Source organism: Somniosus microcephalus, chromosome 5 (genome assembly GCF_052327205.1).
Source record: "Somniosus microcephalus isolate GS21.2 chromosome 5, FLI_Smic_1.0, whole genome shotgun sequence".
Classification (NCBI taxonomy): Eukaryota; Metazoa; Chordata; class Chondrichthyes; order Squaliformes; family Somniosidae; genus Somniosus; species Somniosus microcephalus.
This window is the reverse complement of record NC_140991.1, coordinates 318,699,434-318,718,146: the sequence shown is the minus strand read 5'-3', so window position 1 is coordinate 318,718,146 and position 18,713 is coordinate 318,699,434. Positions and strand designations below refer to the sequence as shown.

General features: G+C 46.0%; 1 protein-coding gene across 1 annotated transcript in view; it reads left to right on the top strand.

The window, feature by feature from the left end:
- Positions 1–18,713, top strand: part of kif15 (kinesin family member 15) — a 102,429-nt gene that overhangs the window by 80,423 nt on the left and 3,293 nt on the right. The window contains exons 31-34 of the mRNA XM_085989315.1: positions 1,153–1,222; positions 11,146–11,183; positions 13,026–13,191; positions 15,901–16,032. Coding sequence (XP_085845441.1) covers positions 1,153–1,222; positions 11,146–11,183; positions 13,026–13,191; positions 15,901–16,032 — 406 coding nt within the window. The remainder of the gene's footprint in view (positions 1–1,152; positions 1,223–11,145; positions 11,184–13,025; positions 13,192–15,900; positions 16,033–18,713) is intronic.

Genomic DNA, 18,713 nt, shown 5'->3' with positions numbered 1-18,713 from the left:
ATGAAAAATGGGGGCAGGGGTTATAGTTTGAAATTGTTGAACTCAATGTTGAGGCTGTAAAGTGCCTAATCGAAAGATGAGGTGCTGTTCCTTGAGCTTACGTTGAACTACACTGGAACAATGCAATAGGCTGAGGACCGAGATTAGAGTGGGAGTGAAGCGGAGAATTAAAGTGACAGGCGACCGGAAGCTCAGGGTCACCCGTACGGACTGAACGGAGGTGTTCCGCAAAGCGGTCGCCCAATCTGCATTTGGTCTCCCCAATGTAGAGGAGACCACATCGTGAGCAGCGAATACAGTATATTAAATTGCAAGATGTACAAGTAAATCGCTGTTTCACCTGGAAGGGGTGTTTGGGGCCCTGGACAGTGGGAAGGGAGGAGGTATAAGGGCATGTGTTGCATCTCCTGTGCTTGCACGAGAAGGTGCAGGGGGAAGGGCCGTTAGATCCAAGTCTCCTTTATACACCCCTAACGTTACTGTTAAGCTGCACGGCCGCGCAGCAGTCTGGAGGTCCCGCGCAGGACGGCTCACCGGCTTTTAAATGGAAAAACCATGCATGCTCAGAAGTTTGAATGGGCCGCGCAGCCCGTTAAAGGGACCGCGCACCCCCAAAGAAAAATGTGAACATTGCTTGGATCTCAGATCAGGTTAGGTTGGGTTTTAAATTTCAATATGGCTCATTTCATGGGTAGATTGATGTATGAATCTTCTCTAGTTGTATAACTTATTTTATTACAATTGTATGTAGCACTCCTAATTGTATATTTTGATTGTAATACTGTCTTTCATCTGTAAATAGAATAGGTTTGCTTTGGTTCCGCGCTTGTGGTTCTGATGATGTGGGTCAGCAGAGTACTCTCTCGTTCTCTGTGCATTACATCACAGTACAAAGCGATAGGTCGATGCCAAAAGTGGTGTGAGAAGCCGGAACAGACAGGCACTTGGAGGCAAAACTTTTCCCAATAAAACCTGAAATTGTAATGGTTACTAATGTGCTTTAATAATATAAAATTACTGAAATAAATTTCTGGTCCACAGATGTGTGTTTTTTTAAATAATCACTTTCAGATCAGCTTGATTTTCTGTGTTTGAAATTTGTTTTCTTTTGTATGGCAAAATTATATAAATGTGTTTGTATTTTTTTTAAAGCAATGATATCACCAAGCCACAGCAACCGAACAAGCCAGAGGAGAAATTAATAGAAGAATCAAAGGCCAAGGTATTCCTATTTACTTATGACTTTTTGGCATAGAAAAATTGACATGATTATCAGTGTAAATTTATCCTTCGGATGTATTTAATCTGGCATTCTGTAAGTTTGTATGATTTGGACAACTTATAAACATTATCATTGTCATGGAGTCGGCCACACGGCCCCTCGAGCCTGCTCCGCCATTCAGTATCATAGCTGATCTTTGACATCAACTCCACTTCCCTGCCCGATCCCCATATCCCTCGATTCCCCTAGAGTCCAAAAATCTATCGACCTCCGCCTTGAATATACTCAACGACTCTGCATCCACAGCCCCCTGGGGTACAGAATTCCAAAGATTCACAGTGTTGGCTAAGTGTTTGGGATATCCCCAAAATCAAACAAAATGAAAGGAGCATGAAAGCACACAGTCATCAAAATCTTGGGAGTATTTTTCTTGAGGCTGAACAAATTCTAGGTGGTTCTTGTTATAACACTATAAAATAGCCACAGTTTGCTCCCCTGCAAATACAATAGTTTAATTTCTTTTCATAAAGTTGGGTGGAACTTACTATGTCCGTGTATAATTGAGACACGGACTGCAGGAGTTGATTATAACAAGTCTTTACTGAATGGAGACAACCTGGAAACTGAAACTACAGAAGCCTGCTAGGGCCTTTTATACAGGGGTGGTCACTGCCGGTACTGCAGTCTGAGACCAGTTATTCCCTTAAAGGTACATACACAACAATTCCTCCCCTTTTAGATAAACAGTACATAACATTCATTTAACAACTAAATAATAACTAATTACAATTACGGTTGCTAGATACATTGGTTGAAGTTAAGCAATTATAAGTTCAGTCTTTGAGGAGGCTTCCTGATTCTGTCTGGATAACGCCTCTTTGGGATATCAGGTTCTTCTGGCAAGGTTGAGTTGGGATCAATGTCGTTGTTTGGTTCATCTTCCAATATCACCGATTCTGCGGTAGATGCAATTGGTACTTCGGTTTCATCGCCAGGTGTATCAGATCGTGGTGTGGAGTTGACGTTTTCCAGTGACTCTAGAATCTGGTCAGCATGGCGTCTTACAATGCTCTCTCCAACGTCCACGGTATACATTAGAGGTCCTTGCCGTGTACAGATCGTTCCTGGCTGCTATTTCTCTGTGCGGTAGTCCCGGGCCAAAACTGGTTGACCTATCTTAAAACTCCTGGTCGGCCTTTCATTCATATTCTGAAACTGCCTGTTCTCCACATCTCTTCGGACGTTTGGCTTAACCAAATCCAAGCGGCATCGTAGTCTTCGATTGAAGAACATCATGGCTGGAGTTTGGTTGGTAACCGCATGTGTCGCATTCCGGTAGGCAAACAAGAAGTTATCCACCTTGTGTTGTAGGGGTGTATCTTCATTACACATTGCCTTGATAGCCTTCTTGAATGTTTGAACAAACCTCTCGGCCAATCCATTAGTGGCTGGATGATATGGGGCGGATGTGTAATGCTTAACACCATTGTTCTTTAAGAACCTCCGGAACTCTTCAGACACAAACTGTGGTCCATTGTCAGAGCAAATCTGTTCAGGCAGCCCATTCCTGGCGAATATGGTTCGTAAGACTGATAGTTTTTTCTGTGGTGGTTGAGGACATTTTTATTACCTCTGGCCACTTTGAATGTGCATCCACCGCAATTAAAAACATCGAGTCCATAAAGGAACCAGCAAAATCAATGTGCACCTTTTGCCATGGAGATGAGGGCCACTCCCATGGATGTAGAGGGGCTTGTGGTGGGGCGTTTTGGACCTTCTGGCATCCTGTACAGCTCTTGATCATCTCTTCGATTTCTCTATCGATTCCCGGCCACCACACAAACGCTCTGGCTGAGCTCTTCATTTTTACCCCACCCAGATGACCCTCATGAAGCTCATTGAGCACTCTATCCTTCAATTTGGGTGGAATTACTACTCTGGATCCACACATCAAGGTTCCTCGGCACACTGACAGCTGTTCTCTTCTCGGCGAGAATGCTGGCAGCAGTGGTTCGCCATGTGCTGGCCATCCCTTCACCGTTAAATCATAGACCCAGGAGAGTGTCGGGTCATTTTGTGTTTCCTTTTCTATGTTTGCATTCGTCACAGGGAGACATTCGACTACAGTCGAGTGGAATAACTCCACTGGATCCACTGCCAGTTCTTCTTCCACCGTCGGCAACGGTAGGCGCGACAATCCATCAGCATTCCCATGCTGTTTAGTTCCTTTGTACTCGATGTCATATTGGTGTGCCCCTAGGAAAAGGGACCACCTCTGTAGCCGTTGTGCCGTCATTATCGGTACGCCCTTCTGAGGGTTGAAAATGGAGACGAGAGGTTGATGATCAGTTAGTAGAGTAAATTTCTGACCGTGCAGGTAGTGATTGAACTTCTTCACCCCCCACACCAGGCTGAGGGCCTCTGTCAATCTGGGCGTAGTTACGCTCAGCTGAAGTTAACGAGCGTGACGCAAAAGCTATCGGCCTCTCTGAACCATCAAGGAATGTATGTGACAGTACCGCCCCAATGCCATAGGGAGACGCATCACATGCCAGTCTTATCGGTAGTGATGGGTTGTAGTGAGCCAATACTTCTCTTGAAGTGATTAGGTCCTTACTCTTCTGAAAGGCCCGCTTACATTCATCGCTCCATTTCCATGCTACTCCCGTTCGTAGTAGGGCGTTCAGTGGATGCAGAATTGTGGACAAATTCGGCAAAAACTTATGGTAGTAATTCACCAAACCGAGGAATGACCTCAGTTGCGACACATTTTCAGGCGCTGGAGCCTTAACTGCCGCTTCAATTTTGTCAGGGGACTTATGCAACCCCTCTTCATCAATCACGTGGCCACAATACGATATCTGTTTCTTAAAAAACTCACACTTGGGGCGATTGGCTCGTAGCCCATGTTCATGTAGTCTAGTGAGCACCTGCTCTAGGTTGGCAAGGTGTTCACTGTCATCTTCACCTGTCACTAGGATGTCGTCCAAGTAACACGGAGTCCCCGGAATCCCTTGCAGGATTTGTTCCATCGCTCTTTGCCATATCGCCGGAGCTGATGCTACTCCGAATACCAGTCGATTATACTGGTAAAGACCTTTTGTGAGTGTTTATCGTGAGATATTTCCTAGAGGATTCTTCAACCTCCATCTGCAAATATGCTTGTGCTAGGTCAATTTTTGTAAAACGCTTCCCTCCAGATAGTGAGGCGAAGATATCTTCTATCCTCGGAAGAGAATTCTGTACTGTGTGAAGGACTGGGTTCACCGTCACCTTGAAGTCCCCACAGATGCGAACCTTCCTTGGCTCCTCAGACTTATTGTTTAACGTTTTCTTCATGACAGGAACGATTGGTGTCGCCCACTCGCTCCAGTCTACCTTAGATAACACGCCTGGATTCTCCAGCTCTGCCTCGACGGCTGGGCGAATTGCATACGGTACCGGTCTTGCTTTGAAAAACTTGGGAATTGCATTCTCCTCTTTTTATCGAGGCGGTTACGCCTTTAAGAGTTCCCAGTTCTTGTTGAAATACCTCTTTGGCGTCAGCTAAGATTGTTGACAATCGTCCAGGAGTGACGTCGTCATCCTTTTTACCAGCCACCGTCAGTGCCTGAATGGAATGCCAGTCTAAACTTATCTTTCTGATCCATTCACGTCCCAATAACGGTGGTCCACCATCTTGCAGAATGTAGAGATACAATTTCCGTATTTTCTTGCCGTTGTATTCGACAGGCACCCTTATTTTTCCTCTGGGGTATACTTTTTGCCCTGTATACGTCCTCAAGACGATGGATGTCTCTCTCAAGGGAATGTGTGAGAATAGCCGCTCGTAGTCTCGCCGATTCATGACGGTTAGAGCTGATCCTGTATCCAATTCCATTTTGACTTGGGACCCTGCTATCGTGAGGGTGACCCAAATGGTTCGGTGATCCTCTTTTGTGATTATGTTGTGAAGTTTGGGACAGCTTAGTCTCTTGTTCCCGGATTCACTATCGCTCATCTGGTCTTCGGAACTGCTGTCCGTCATCTTTTGTACTTTCCTGTACGGTTCCTTAGTAGCCTTTTTGTTGTCGTTGGTCTTCTTCCCAGACCTGCAAACTCGTGCAATGTGTCCCATCTTTCCGCATTGCTTGCATATTTTGTCCTTGGACCAGCAGTCCTTCTGGTCATGGTTTGTTCTGCCGCAGCGATAACATTTTGCAAATCCCCGTGTCATTTCGTGGGTGCCGTATTCCTGTGGCTTTTGTTGTATTTCCGCAGCTCCCCTTGCTGCTGCTTCGTAAGATACTACCACGCTGAAAGCCTTATCTAGCGTCAGCTCTTTCTGAGAGTAACCTCTTCTGGGTTCCTTCACTCAGGAGTCCACAGACAAATTTGTCCCGTAAGGTATCTGCCAGTCCTGCTCCGAACTGGCAGTGCTTTGATAGCTTGCGTAGTTCCGTAAGGTAATCAGCATTGCTCTCATTTTTATGCTGATTTCTCCTGTGGAATTTAAATCTTTCTGCTATCAGCAGCGGTGTAGGATTTAGGTGTTCCTGTAGGATAGCAACAATTTCGTTAAAACTCTTCGCCTTCGGTTTGGCTGGAGTAATCAGGTCCCGCAATAGGCCGTACGTTCGTGCGCCCATTAAATTTAGCAATACCGATGCCTTTTTCTCATCGGCTATTTCGTTTGCCTCGCAATATATACCTCGACTCTTTCCACATATGTGGTCCAGTCTTCTATTGCATTATCGAAGGCAGTGATATCGCCAGTCTTTGGCATCTTGAAAATCTAAGATGGCGCCTCCCGCGCTTTGCCTTCGTTCCCGACGGATCAAAATGGCGCCTCCCGCACTTTTCCTTCTTCCCCGCCGAGTTAAGATGGCGCCTCCCGCGCTTTCCCGCCGCTGCTGCCAACGCTGTTGCTGGCGATTATATTTATTTTACTATCCTGTAATGGCGACGCCCTATGGTCTTCGCGCCTCCCCGATCGCTGCTGCCAACGCCGCTCTCCGCGGTATTTTTATTTTTCTATCGCGCTTCAATATTTGCTCCGTTAATTGAAGAACCGTTCCCGTCGTGGAGCGAACCCTCTGGGACACTTCCCTCCCTCTTAGGTCTGAACGCTGCCCGGATTTGAAGCACCGGCCGCGCCCTGTGTGCTCCACCCTCTCTCTCTCTCTCTCTTTGCTTCCCGACTCCATTGCAGAGCCACCCGATCGAGCTCTAGCCCGCCGCAGCCCAGGAAGGATCCGTGCACTACCTGCCACCAGCCCGATTAGCTGGGAAACCACAGACTGGAGAACCAAGCCTGGCTCTCGACAGTCTCTCCTGCACTTTTCAATTCGATGATTTGGAGGGCGGTTGCCCACGGTCGATGCCCGTTCCTCGAGTTTCTCTGGATTATTTTTTTTTTTCTTTCTTCTGGCTTCGACCTTCAATAACGTCGTCTGAGGTGCTGCCGAGTTGCAGGTAAGTTCGTTTCTTACTCGTCGCCAGTATTATGTCCGTGTATAATTGAGACACAGACTGCAGGAGTTGATTATAACAAGTCATAGAGTCATAGAGTTTTACAGCACAGAAAGAGGCCCTTCGGCCCATTGTGTCTGCGCCGCCCATCCATCCCTGTCCAGTCTAATCCCATTTTCCAGCATTTGGTCCATAGCCTTGTATGCAATGGCATTTCAAGTGCTCATCCAAATGCTTCTTGAATGTTGTGAGGGTTCCTGCCTCCACCACCCTTTCAGGCAGTGAGTTCCACATTCCAACCACCCTCTGGGTGAAAAAGTTCCTCCTCAAATCCCCTCTAAATCTCCTGCCCCTTACCCTGAATCTATGCCCCCTTGTTATTGACCCCCCCCCCCCCCCACTAAGGGGAAAAGTTCCTCTTTATCTACCCTATCTATGCCCCTCATTATTTTGTACACCTCAATCAGGTCCCCCCTCAGCCTTCTCTGCTCCAAGGAAAACAACTCCAGCCTGTCCAGCCTCTCTTCATAGCTGAGGCGCTCCATCCCAGGTAACATCCTGGTGAATCTTCTCTGCACCCTCTCCAAAGCAATCACATCCTTCCTATAGTGAGGCGACCAGAACTGCACACAGTACTCCAGCTGTGGCCTCACCAGCGTTTTGTACAGCTCCATCATAACCTCCCTGCTCTTATATTCTATGCCTCGGCTAATGAAGGCAAGTATCCCATATGCCTTTTTAACCACCTTATCTACCTGCTCCGCTGCCTTCAGGGATCTATGTCCATGTACACCAAGGTCCCTCTGACCCTCTGTACTTCCTAGGGTCCTACCACTCATTGTGTATTCCCTTGCCTTATTTGTCCGTCCAAAATGCATCACCTCGCACTTTTCAGGGTTAAATTCCATTTGCCACTTTTCCGCCCATCTGACCAACCCGTTTATATCGTCCTGTAGCCGGAGGCTTTCCTCCTCGCAATTTACCACCCCACCAATTTTCGTGTCATCTGCGAACTTACTGATCATACCTTTTACATTCTCATCCAAATCATTTATGTAGATCACAAACAATAAGGGACCCAGCACCGATCCCTGAGGTACCCCACTGGACACAGGCTTCCAGTCACAAAAGCAACCTTCGACCATCACCCTCTGCCTCCTGCCACTCAGCCAGTTTAGGATCCAACGCGCCAAGGCACCCTGGATCCCATGGGCTCTTACCTTCTTGACCAGTCTCCTATGCGGGACTTTGTCAAAAGCTTTACTGAAGTCCATGTAAACCACATCCACAGCATTTCCCTCATCCACCCCACTAGTCACCCCCTCGAAAAATTCAATCAGATTTGTTAGACATGATTTACCCTTAACAAAGCCATGCTGACTATCCCCGATTAATCCTTGCCTCTCCAAGTGGAGATTAATTTTGTCCCTCAGAATTTTTTCCAATAATTTCCCCACCACAGATGTTAGACTCACTGGCCTGTAATTCCCTGGTTTATCCCTGCTACCCTTCTTGAATAATGGTACTACGTTAGCTGTTCTCCAGTCCTCTGGTACATCCCCCTGTGGCCAGAGAGGTTCTGAAAATTAGTGTCAGAGCCCCTGCAATCTCCTCCCTTGCCTCCCACAGCAGCCTGGGATACATCTCGTCCGGGCCTGGGGATTTATCCACTTTTTGGCCCGCTAAAACCGCTAGCACCTCCTCCCTCTCGATGCTAATATGTTCAAGTATGTCACAGTCCCCTTGCCCGATTTCTATGTCTGCATCGTCTTTCTCCATAGTGAACACAGATGCAAAAAATTCATTTAAAACCCCGCCTACATCCTCTGGCTCTACACACAGATTGCCACTTTGGTCCCTAATGGGCCCTACCCTTTCCCTGGTTATCCTCTTGCCCTTAATATACTTATAAAACATCTTAGGATTTTCCTTTATTTTGCTCGCCAGTGTTATTTCATGGCCCCTCCTCGCCCTCCTAATTTCTTTTTTAAGTATGCCCCTGCACTTTTTATACTCCTCTAGGGCTTCTTCTGTCTTTAGTCTTTTGTAACTGCCAAAAGCCCCCCTCTTATTTCTAATGCATTTTTGTATATCCCTTGTCATCCAAGGTTCCCTTTGCTTGTTGGTTCCACCCTTGACCTTTACAGGAACATGTTGGCGTTGTACTCTCTCTATTTCCCTTCTGAAAGTCTCCCACTGTTTTGATGTGGATTTTCCTATAAGCAGCTGCTCCCAGTCCACTTTGGCCAGATCCTGCCTTATCATAGTAAAATCGGCCTTCCCCCAATTTAGAACCCTTATTTCCGGGCCGTCTTTGTCTTTTTCCATGACCACCTTAAATCTCACCGAATTATGGTCACTGTCGCCAAAATGCTCTCCTACTGACACTTCCACCACTTGCCCGGCTACATTCCCCAGAATTAGGTCCAGTACCGCCCCCTCTCTTGTAGGACTTTCTACATGTTGGCTCAAAAAGCTCTCCTGGATGCACTTTAAGAATTCTGCACCCTCTAAGCCTTTCACACTCTGACTGTCCCAATTTATATTGGGGAAGTTGAAATCCCCCACTATTATTACCCTATTATTTTCGCACTTCTGAGATTTGCCTACATATCTGTTCCTCTATCTCCCCCTGACTGTTTGGGGGCCTATAGTACACTCCCAGCAAAGTGCTTGCCCCCTTTTTGTTTTTAAGTTCTACCCATATGGCCTCATTAGAGGAACCCGCTAATATATCATCCCTCCTTACAGCAGTAATTGACTCCTTAATTAATATTGCAACACCCCCTCCCCTTTTACACCCCCCTCTGTCTCGCCTGAAGATTCTATACCCCGGAATATTGAGCTGCCAGTCCTGACCCTCCCTCAACCATGTCTCCGTGATAGCAACAATATCGTACTCCCATGTGTTCAACAACAACTTCAGTTCATCCACCTTATTTGCAAGACTCCTTGCATTAAAATAAATGCCTTCCAGCCCTGCCATATTCTCTTTTGCCTTCACATATTTGCTCTGCCTTCCCAGCTGACTTGTTTTTCCCTCTGTATTTGGCCATAAATCACCCCCTACTTTCGCTCCACTCTGTACCCCAACCCCCTGCCAAGTTAGTTTAAACCCTCCCCAGCAGTGCTAGCAAACCTCCCCGCAAGGATATTGGTTCCCCCCTGGTTCAGGTGTAAACCGTCCGACTTGTACAAGTCCCACCTTTCCCAGAAGCAGACCCAGTGATCCAGGAAACTAAAGCCCTCCCCCCTGCACCATCCCTTTAGCCACGCATTCATCTGTTCTATCTTCCTATTCCTATACTTACTAGCACGTGGCACCGGGAGTAATCCAGAGATTACAACCTTTGAGGTCCTGCTCCTTAATCCTTCACCTAGCTCCCTAAATTCTTGCTGCAGGACCTCATCCCTCTTTTTACCTATGTCGTTGGTACCAATGTGGACCACGACCACTGGCTGTTCTCCCTCCCCCTCCAGAATGCCCTGCAGCCGCTCAGTGACATCCTTGACCCTGGCACCAGGGAGGCAACAAACCATCCTGGATTCACGTCTACGGCCACAGAAACGCCTATCTGTTCCCCTTACTATAGAATCCCCTACCACTATTGCTCTCCCACTCTTTTTCCCCCCTTCCTGGGCAGCAGGAGCACCCCCAGTGCCAGGAAGTTGGCCGCTGCTGCCTTCCCCTGGTGAGTCATCCCCCTCAGCAGTATCCAAAGCGGTATACTTGTTTGAAAGGGGGATGTCCGCAGGGGTTCCCTGCACTACCTGCCTGCCTTTGTTGCTCCGCCTGATGGTCACCCCCTGTGCTGCCCTACCCTGAGGCGTGCACAACTCGCTAAACGTGTTATCCACGAGCCTTTCAGCATCGCGCACGCTCCAAAATTCATCTACCCGCAGCTCGAGCGCCGCAATGCTGAATGGAGACAACCTGGAAACTGAAACTACAGAAGCCTGCTAGGGCCTTTTATACAGGGGTGGTCACTGCCGGTACTGCAGTCTGAGACCAGTTATTCCCTTAAAGATACATACACAACAGAACTGCTCTGATGGTTCAGGTGAGCTAATCCAGTGAGGAATTGATTTGTCCAAATTCACTTCTCGCTCTGCTGCGTTGGCTGATCTCCGCTAGGGTTGCGGCAGAAGTGCTAAATTTGCCCGCTATACACGCCTAGGTTAAGGAGAGAAATTTGGCTTGAAATTTTCTTGATCGCTATCCAGCAATTCCTGCTGTGAGGACAAGATGGATCTTGGTCACGATGCCAACTAATGATTTTAATAGCCTGATGGGCACTTGAGTAAGATACCAGATTGCACCCAACACCCATGGAACTCTGCTCCAGCAAGGAGCCAATGCCTTTAGGAGAGCGGGGAAGGGTTTATTTGCTGTCATTTTTAGGATATGAGGTGTAGATTTTGTTGCAGCTTATTGTGGTCACAACTGATTTTCTTCATTTTTAAATTTACAGGAAGCAGTAATAGAAAAACTGGCCAATGTGGAAGCTGAGTAAGTGGATATTTTGCATGTTAATATGACCATCGCGTGGTAATATTTGCTTACAGTGAGGTTTGACGAGCTCAGTTGATAATGGCACCGTGTGACTGACCAGAAGTTAACTGGTTTGCTTCCCGGTTTGTGCTGTTATCTGATGGGAGCCGGAATGGGGGTTCCTACAAATGACTTCAGCCACAGTGGTGCTAATATTGATCTCCGCATCCCTGCATTAGAGGCGGAAGGCCCATCGGGATTACTATCGAGTGACTTCCAAAATTCTATAGACTACAGCCTCAACTGCCTTGTGTGGTAGAGAATTCCACAGGTTCACCACTCTGGGTAAAGAAATTCCTCCTCATCTCAGTCCTAAATGGCCTACCCCTTATCCTTAGACTGTGACCCCTGGTTCTGGACCTCCCGACCATCGGGAACATCCTTCCTGCATCTGGTCTGTCCAGTCCTGTCAGAATTTTATAAGTTTCAATGAGATCCCCTCTCATTCTTCTAAACTCCAGCGAGTACAAGCCCAATCTCTCCTCATACGTCATTCCTGCCATCCCAGGTATCAGCCTGGCGAATCTTCGCTGATCTCCTTCCATGGCAAGAACATCCTTCCTCAGATAAGGTGACCAAAACTGCACACAATACTCAAGGTGTGGTCTCACCAAGGCCCTGTACAACTGCAGCAAGACATCCTTGTTCTTGTACTCAAACCCTCTCGCTACGAAGGCCAACATACCATTTGCCGCCTTAACCGCCTGCTGCACCTGCATGCTTACCTTCAGCGACTGGTGCACAAGGACACCCAGGTCTCGTTGCACTTCCCCTTCTCCCAATCTATTGCCATTCAGATAATCTGCCTTCCTGTTTTTGCCACCAAAGTGGATAACCTCACATTTATCCACGTTATATTGCATCTGCCATGCTTCTGCCCAATCACCCAACCTGTCCAAATTATCCTGTCGTTTCTCGGCATCCTCCTCACAGCACACACGCCCACCCAGCTTTGTGTCATCTGCACATTTGGAGATATTACATCTAGTTCCCTTGTCTAGATCATTATTAATATATATTGTGAATAGCTGGGGTCCTAGGACCGATCCCTGCGGTACCCCACTAGTCACTGCCTGCCACTCGGAAAAAGAGCCGTTTATTCCAACTCTTTGCTTTCTGTCTACCAATCAGTTCTCTATCCAAGTCAATACCTTGCCCCCAATCCCATGTGCCTTAACTTTACACGCTAATCTCTTGGCACATATAGGAAATGAAACCTGTGATTATAGAAGTTTACGGTACAGAAGGAGGCCATTCGGCCCATCGTGTCTGTGCCGGCCGACAAAGAGCTCTCCAGCCTAATCCCACTTTCCAGCTCTTGGTCCGTAGCCCTGTAGGTTCCGGCACTTCAAGTGCATATCCAAGTACTTTTTAAATGCGATGAGGGTTTCTGCCTCGACCACCCTTTCAGGCAGAGAGTTCCAGACCCCACCACCCTCTGGGTGAAACAAGTTCTCCTCAACTTCCCTCTAATCCTTCTACCAATTACTTTAAATCTGTGCCCTCTGGTTATTGACCTCTCTGCTAAGGGAAATAGGTGATTTTTCTCGTCTGTGTAGGATCAGACTATGTGATGCATTTACCCATTGGAAAATGGAGTCTCATCTTATTTTGCCCTCTGTTTATATCACTGCAAAGGAGTCCTTTTCATTTAAAGAAAAGTGAGGAAGTGGTAAGCCAAAACTACTTGGCAAAATACTTTTGTATGCTTTGTTAAAAAAAAACTTCTGTACCATGAATTCCGCTTGTTAAATTGTGCATACCAATCTCTCCAATCGCACCAATCTCTCCTCTCTATAGCTTAACAGAGAAAACGACAACGCTGCAAGTGATTGAGTGCTCCATTAAAGAGTTTCAGGAGGAGCTCGAGCGGACCAGGAGTTTAGAAGCAAAAGCTTTCAACGACAAGGAAGAGTTTCGATCAGCACTAGAATCTGCTCGTGAAGAGAAAGAGAGACTTGCATGGGTAATTAATGAAATTTGTTGAATAAAGATCAGAGAGAGAAAAGCAACAGTTCAGCTGGATTCACCTGAGGGTAAATCACTTTTTCAATTACAGGACCGAGGGGGGAAAAAACTTGCAAGCCTGATCTTTTTCCAAGACTTTGCTGTTTTAATTTATCACCAGAGGGCATAGATTTAAAGTAATTGGTGGAAGGATTAGAGGGGAGTTGAGGAGAACTTTTTTCACCGAGGGTGGTGGGGGTCTGGAACTCACTGCCTGAAAGGGTGGTAGAGGCAGAAACCCTCATCACGTTTAAAAAGTACTTGGATATACACTTGAAGTGCCGGAACCTACAGGGCTACGGACCAAGAGCTGGAAAGTGGGATTAGGCTGGAGAGCTCTTTGTCGGCCGGCACAGACACGATGGGCCGAATGGCCTCCTTCTGTTCTGTAAATTTCTATGATTCTATACATCACCAAGAAGGGGGGTGGAGGAAGCGGAAATGACATAAGACTAGTAATCTATTTACAGGAAACTTTCGATTAACCGGCACCTAAATAACCGGAAATCTCGGTTAACCGGCAAAATTCAGGAGTAGGTTCAGGTAACTTTTATTTTTTTTTACTACATTTGTTGCTGTGCAAGGGTGTGGCTGCAGCTGTTGCTAAGCTACAGAGACGCTTGCAACTTGTGCCCATTGTTCTGAAGCTGTTGCTAAAGGGTTTGTTGCTTTATACGGAGCTCTCAGCTCCGTATCTTTTACTATAGCGTTCGGTTATCCGGAATTTTTGATGAACCGGCACCACGTCGGTCCCGTCCATGCCGGATAAAAAAAAAAAGTTTCCTGTATGTAACGTAGGTCACGCCTTCACAGATTTTTATGACTACATTGATACGGTTTTTGCTAAGTGGTGCTCAAGTCGTGGGCGTAATAACATACCAGCTTTTAAAGTACCTTCTCTTAATTCAAATTATCTGACCGTTCAATTTTTAGCACTAAATTCCCACCATTACTTAATTCAAATTATTGGATAATTCACATTTATTTTAGCACAAAACAACTTTTAATCATCGGAAGACTTGAGGAACTTAATAAATGTTCCTCTATAACTTTCTTAATTGAAACTTGGGCAATATATTTATTGTGTTTTGAGAGATGGGAAAGTGATTTAAAGCTGCTGATGTATCTTCAAATAGATTGAGCATATTGGTTCAGACAAGGCATGCTTCATTGCACAGTATGTATGATCTACATGATGTGTATTTTGGGAAGTGCTGTTTGCAAATGTGACTAACCTGTTTAACAAATACTTTTCGGCAGACAAACTTCCTGAATGTGACGAAGTTCTAATATAGAGACTTTCTGCTGTAACTTGGTTCAAAGTTTTGAGAAAACTTTAAAAATAAATTCTCTATTGAGAGAAGCCATAAAGAGCCGGCATAGGCACGATGGGCCGAATGGCCTCCTCCTGTATCATTCAATGATAAACTGTTCTGTTATGATAATTGGATGCAATATTTCCACGTAACAGAAATTGTACCTGAGCTGCAGATAAACTGTAAATAGTTGTCTATTAAAAAGGCACACCGTAATGGCATTCGTTAATGTATTTCCAGGTGCTTTAGTTTTGTGTGTATTTGTCAATGTGAAGGATGTTAGCACTGGGAAACAACGCAATATTTCAGGCAGCCGGTGCCAGATCATAACTTGGCTAGCTGCAGCGTAAGACGCCCTTGTACAACGCTCTAATCCTAAAAGAACACCCATCCTCTTCTGGCCTGTGAGATAGAATCGTACAGCACAAAAGGAGGCCATTCAGCCCATCGAGTCTGTGCTGGCTCTTTCGGAGAGCAATCCAGTCAGTCCCACTCCCCCACTCTTTCCCCATATCCCTGCAATTCTTTCTCCTTCAAGTATTTATCCAATTCCCTTTTGAAGGCTGCTATTGAATCTGTATCCACCGCCCTATCAGGCAGCGCATTCCAAATCCTCACCACTCGCTGCGTAAAAAAGTTTTTCATGTCGCCGCTGGTTCTTTTGCCAATCACCTTAAATCTGTGCCCTCTGGTTATCGACCCTTCTGCCACTGGAAACAATTTCTCCTTATTTACTTTATCCGAACACTTCATGATTTGTTTCCCATCCCATCTCCATTTCCCACACATCATCTTTGTGGGTTTTTTCATGTAGACCCATGCCCACTAAAAACTGAGCTGAGCTCACCTAACTACCTAAAAACTCCGTTCATGTAGGATCCTTACAGCTGGCCTACAAGAGACTTTACTGGATCTATGTAGGCTGGTTTCATACCCAGATACCATATGCAAAAGCTCAGTGCACCACCTAGTTCCCAGCAGTGAACTCTTTCATGTACAGGAAACTTTCGATTAACCGGCCCCTAAATAACCGGAACGCTCTATCCACTGGCAAAATTCAGGAGTCGGTTCCGTTAACTTTTTTAAAAACTTTTTTTACTCCATTTGTTGCTGTGCAAGGGTGTAGCTGAAGCTGTTGCTAAGCTACAGAGACGCTTGCAACTTGTGCTGAGCAACAGCTTTTACTATAGCGTTCGGTTATCCGGAATTGTTGATGAACCGGCACCACGTCGGTCCTGTCCGTGCCGGATACCAGAAAGTTTCCTGTACAATTAAAGCTAACAAGATTTTTATTTCCCCCCCCCTAGGTATAAGATACACATTTTAAAAATTCTTTGTTGTTTAAACAACAGGAGGTTGAAACTCTGAGGCAACAAGTGTCCAGCCTTACTGAAGAGAATGGCAAATTGGTAGGACATCAGAACTTGCACCAAAAAATCCAGCATTTGGTTAAAGTCAAGAAAGAAAACGTTCGACTCCTAGAGGTACGATATCTTAAAACTACAGTAAATATTGTCTTTTTATTACCAACAACCAACATAACAAAAACAGATCATCTGGCCATTCTCACATTGCTGTTTGTGGGAGCTTGCTGTGTGCAAATTGGCTGCTGCATTTCCCACATTGCAACAGTGACTCCACTTCAAAAGTATTTCATTGACTGTAAAGCGCATTGAGACGTCCGGTGGTCGTGAAAGGCGCTATAGAAATGCAAGTCTTTTTCTTTTAAATTTCATATTTTTGATTGGGAAACTTCTGTTCTATTTAAAAGTTGTACAATAAATGAATTGTCTTTTTTTTCTTCTCTTTCTCACTTTTTATAGAGGAAATTACATAACGTAAGAAACAGGAGCAGGAGTCGGCCAATCGGCCCCTCGATTTTGCTCCGCCATTCAATAAGATCATGGCTGATCCATTCTTGGCTTCAACACCACTTTCCCGCTCTCTCCCCATACCCCTCGACTCCCTTTAGTTCAAATATCTGTCAACCTCCGCCTTGAATATATTCAGTGACTCCGCCTCCACAGCTCTCTGGGGCAGAGAATTCCAAAGATTCACGACCCTCTGAGAGAAGAAATTCATCCTCAACTCAGTCTTAAATGGGCGACCCTTTATTCTGAAACTATGCCCTCTAGTTCTAGATACCCCCACGAGGGGAAACATCCTCCCTGCATCTACCCTGTCAATCCCCCTCAGAATCTTATATGTTTCAATAAGATCACCTCTCATTCTTCTAAACTCCAATGAGTATAGGCCCAACCTGCTCAATCTTTCCTCACAACACAACCCCTTCATCCCAGGAATCAACCGAGTGAACCTTCTCTGAACTGCCTCCAATGCAAGTATATCCCTCCTTAAATATGGAGACCAAAACTGTACGCAGTACTCCAGGTGCGGTCTCACCAACGCCCTGTAAAGTTGCATCAAAACTTCCCTACTTTTACACTCCATACCCCTTGCAATAAAGGCCAACATTCCATTAGCCTTCCTAATTACTTGCTGTACCTGAAACACAAAAAGTTAGCATGCATGTACAGGTACACTACCCTTTATCCGAAAACCTTGGGACCAGCCGTGTTTCGGTTTTTGGAAAATTTCGGATTTCGGAAGGTATTTTATAAGACTGGGAAATTTGTCGGGGGTGGGGGTCGGCGGGGGGGTCGGGGTCGTGCGCACGACTTACGCTGAACGAAAACACTTTCGGTTTTCAGAAGTGCGGATAAAGGATACAGTATCCCTTATCCGAAAGGGTGGGGGGCGGGGGTCGGCGTCGGGTCATGTTTTGCGCCACTTTCGGTTTTCAGAGGTTTTCTGTTTTCGGAAGTGCGGATAAAGGCTATCCCTTATCCGAAGGGGTGGGGGTCGGCGTCGTGCGTACGGCTTACTCTGCCCTGCTCAGCGTAAGTCGTGCGCACGACTTACGCTGAACGAAAAAACCTTTGGTTTTTAGAGGGTTTCGGTTTTCGGAAGTTCGGATAAAGGGTAGGCTACCTGTACTCGGACCCCCGGATCCCTCTGTACCGCAGCATTTTGTAGTCTCGCTCCATTTAAAAAATAATTTGCTTTTTCATTCTTCCTTCCAAAGTGGATAACCTCACATTTTCCCACATTGTACTCCATCTGCCAAATTTTTGCCCACTCACTTAACCTATCTATATTCCCTTTGCAGACACTTTGTGTCCTCCTCACAACTTGCTAACCCACCTATCTTTGTATCATCAGCAAATTTGGCTACAGTTCACTCAGTCCCTTCGTCCAAGTCATTAATATAGATTGTAAATAGTTGAGGCCCCAGCTCCGATCCCTGTGGCACCCCACTAGTTACTGGTTGCCAACCGGAAAATGACCCATTTATCCCGACTCTGTTTTCTGTTAGTTAGCCAATCCTCTATCCATGCTAATATACTACCCCCTAACTCCGTGAGCTCTTATCTTGTGCAGTAACCTTTTGTGTGGCACCTTTATCGAATGCCTTCTGGAAATCCAAATACACCACATCCACTGGTTCCCCTTTATCCACCCTGCTCGTTACATCCTCAAAGAACTCTAGCAAATTTGTCAAACACGATTTCCCTTTCATAAAACCATGCTGACTCTGCTTGATTGTCTTATGATTTTCTAAATGTTCTGCTATTACCTCCTTAATAATGGATTCCAGCATTTTCCCAATGACAGACGCTAGGCTAACTGGCCTATGGTTTCCTGCTTTCTGTCTCCCTCCTCTCTTGAATAGGGGTGTTACATTTGCGGTTTTCCAATCCGCTGGGGCCTCTCCAGAGTCCAGGGAATTTTGGTAGATTACAACCAATGCATCCACTATCTCTGCAGCCACTTCTTTTAAGACCCTAGGATTCAGGCCCAGGGGACTTGTCGGCCTTTAGCCCCATTAGTTTGCCTAGTACTTTTTCCTCTAGTGATAGAGATTGTTTTAAGTTCCTCCCTCCCTCCCTATAGCCCCTTGATTATCTATTGTTATTGGGATCAATGATATTGTTTTTCTGGCATGTTGCCATGAATACATTGACTGATTTAGGGGTCAGTGGGCACCAATTTCACCCTCCAAGACTCTGCCTGAGTTGCTATTATTTACAAGAGAGTCTTTACTGAGGCTAACTGATCACTGGGTGGGCATCATCCAAGCCCAATTCTGCCTTCTCCCAATACA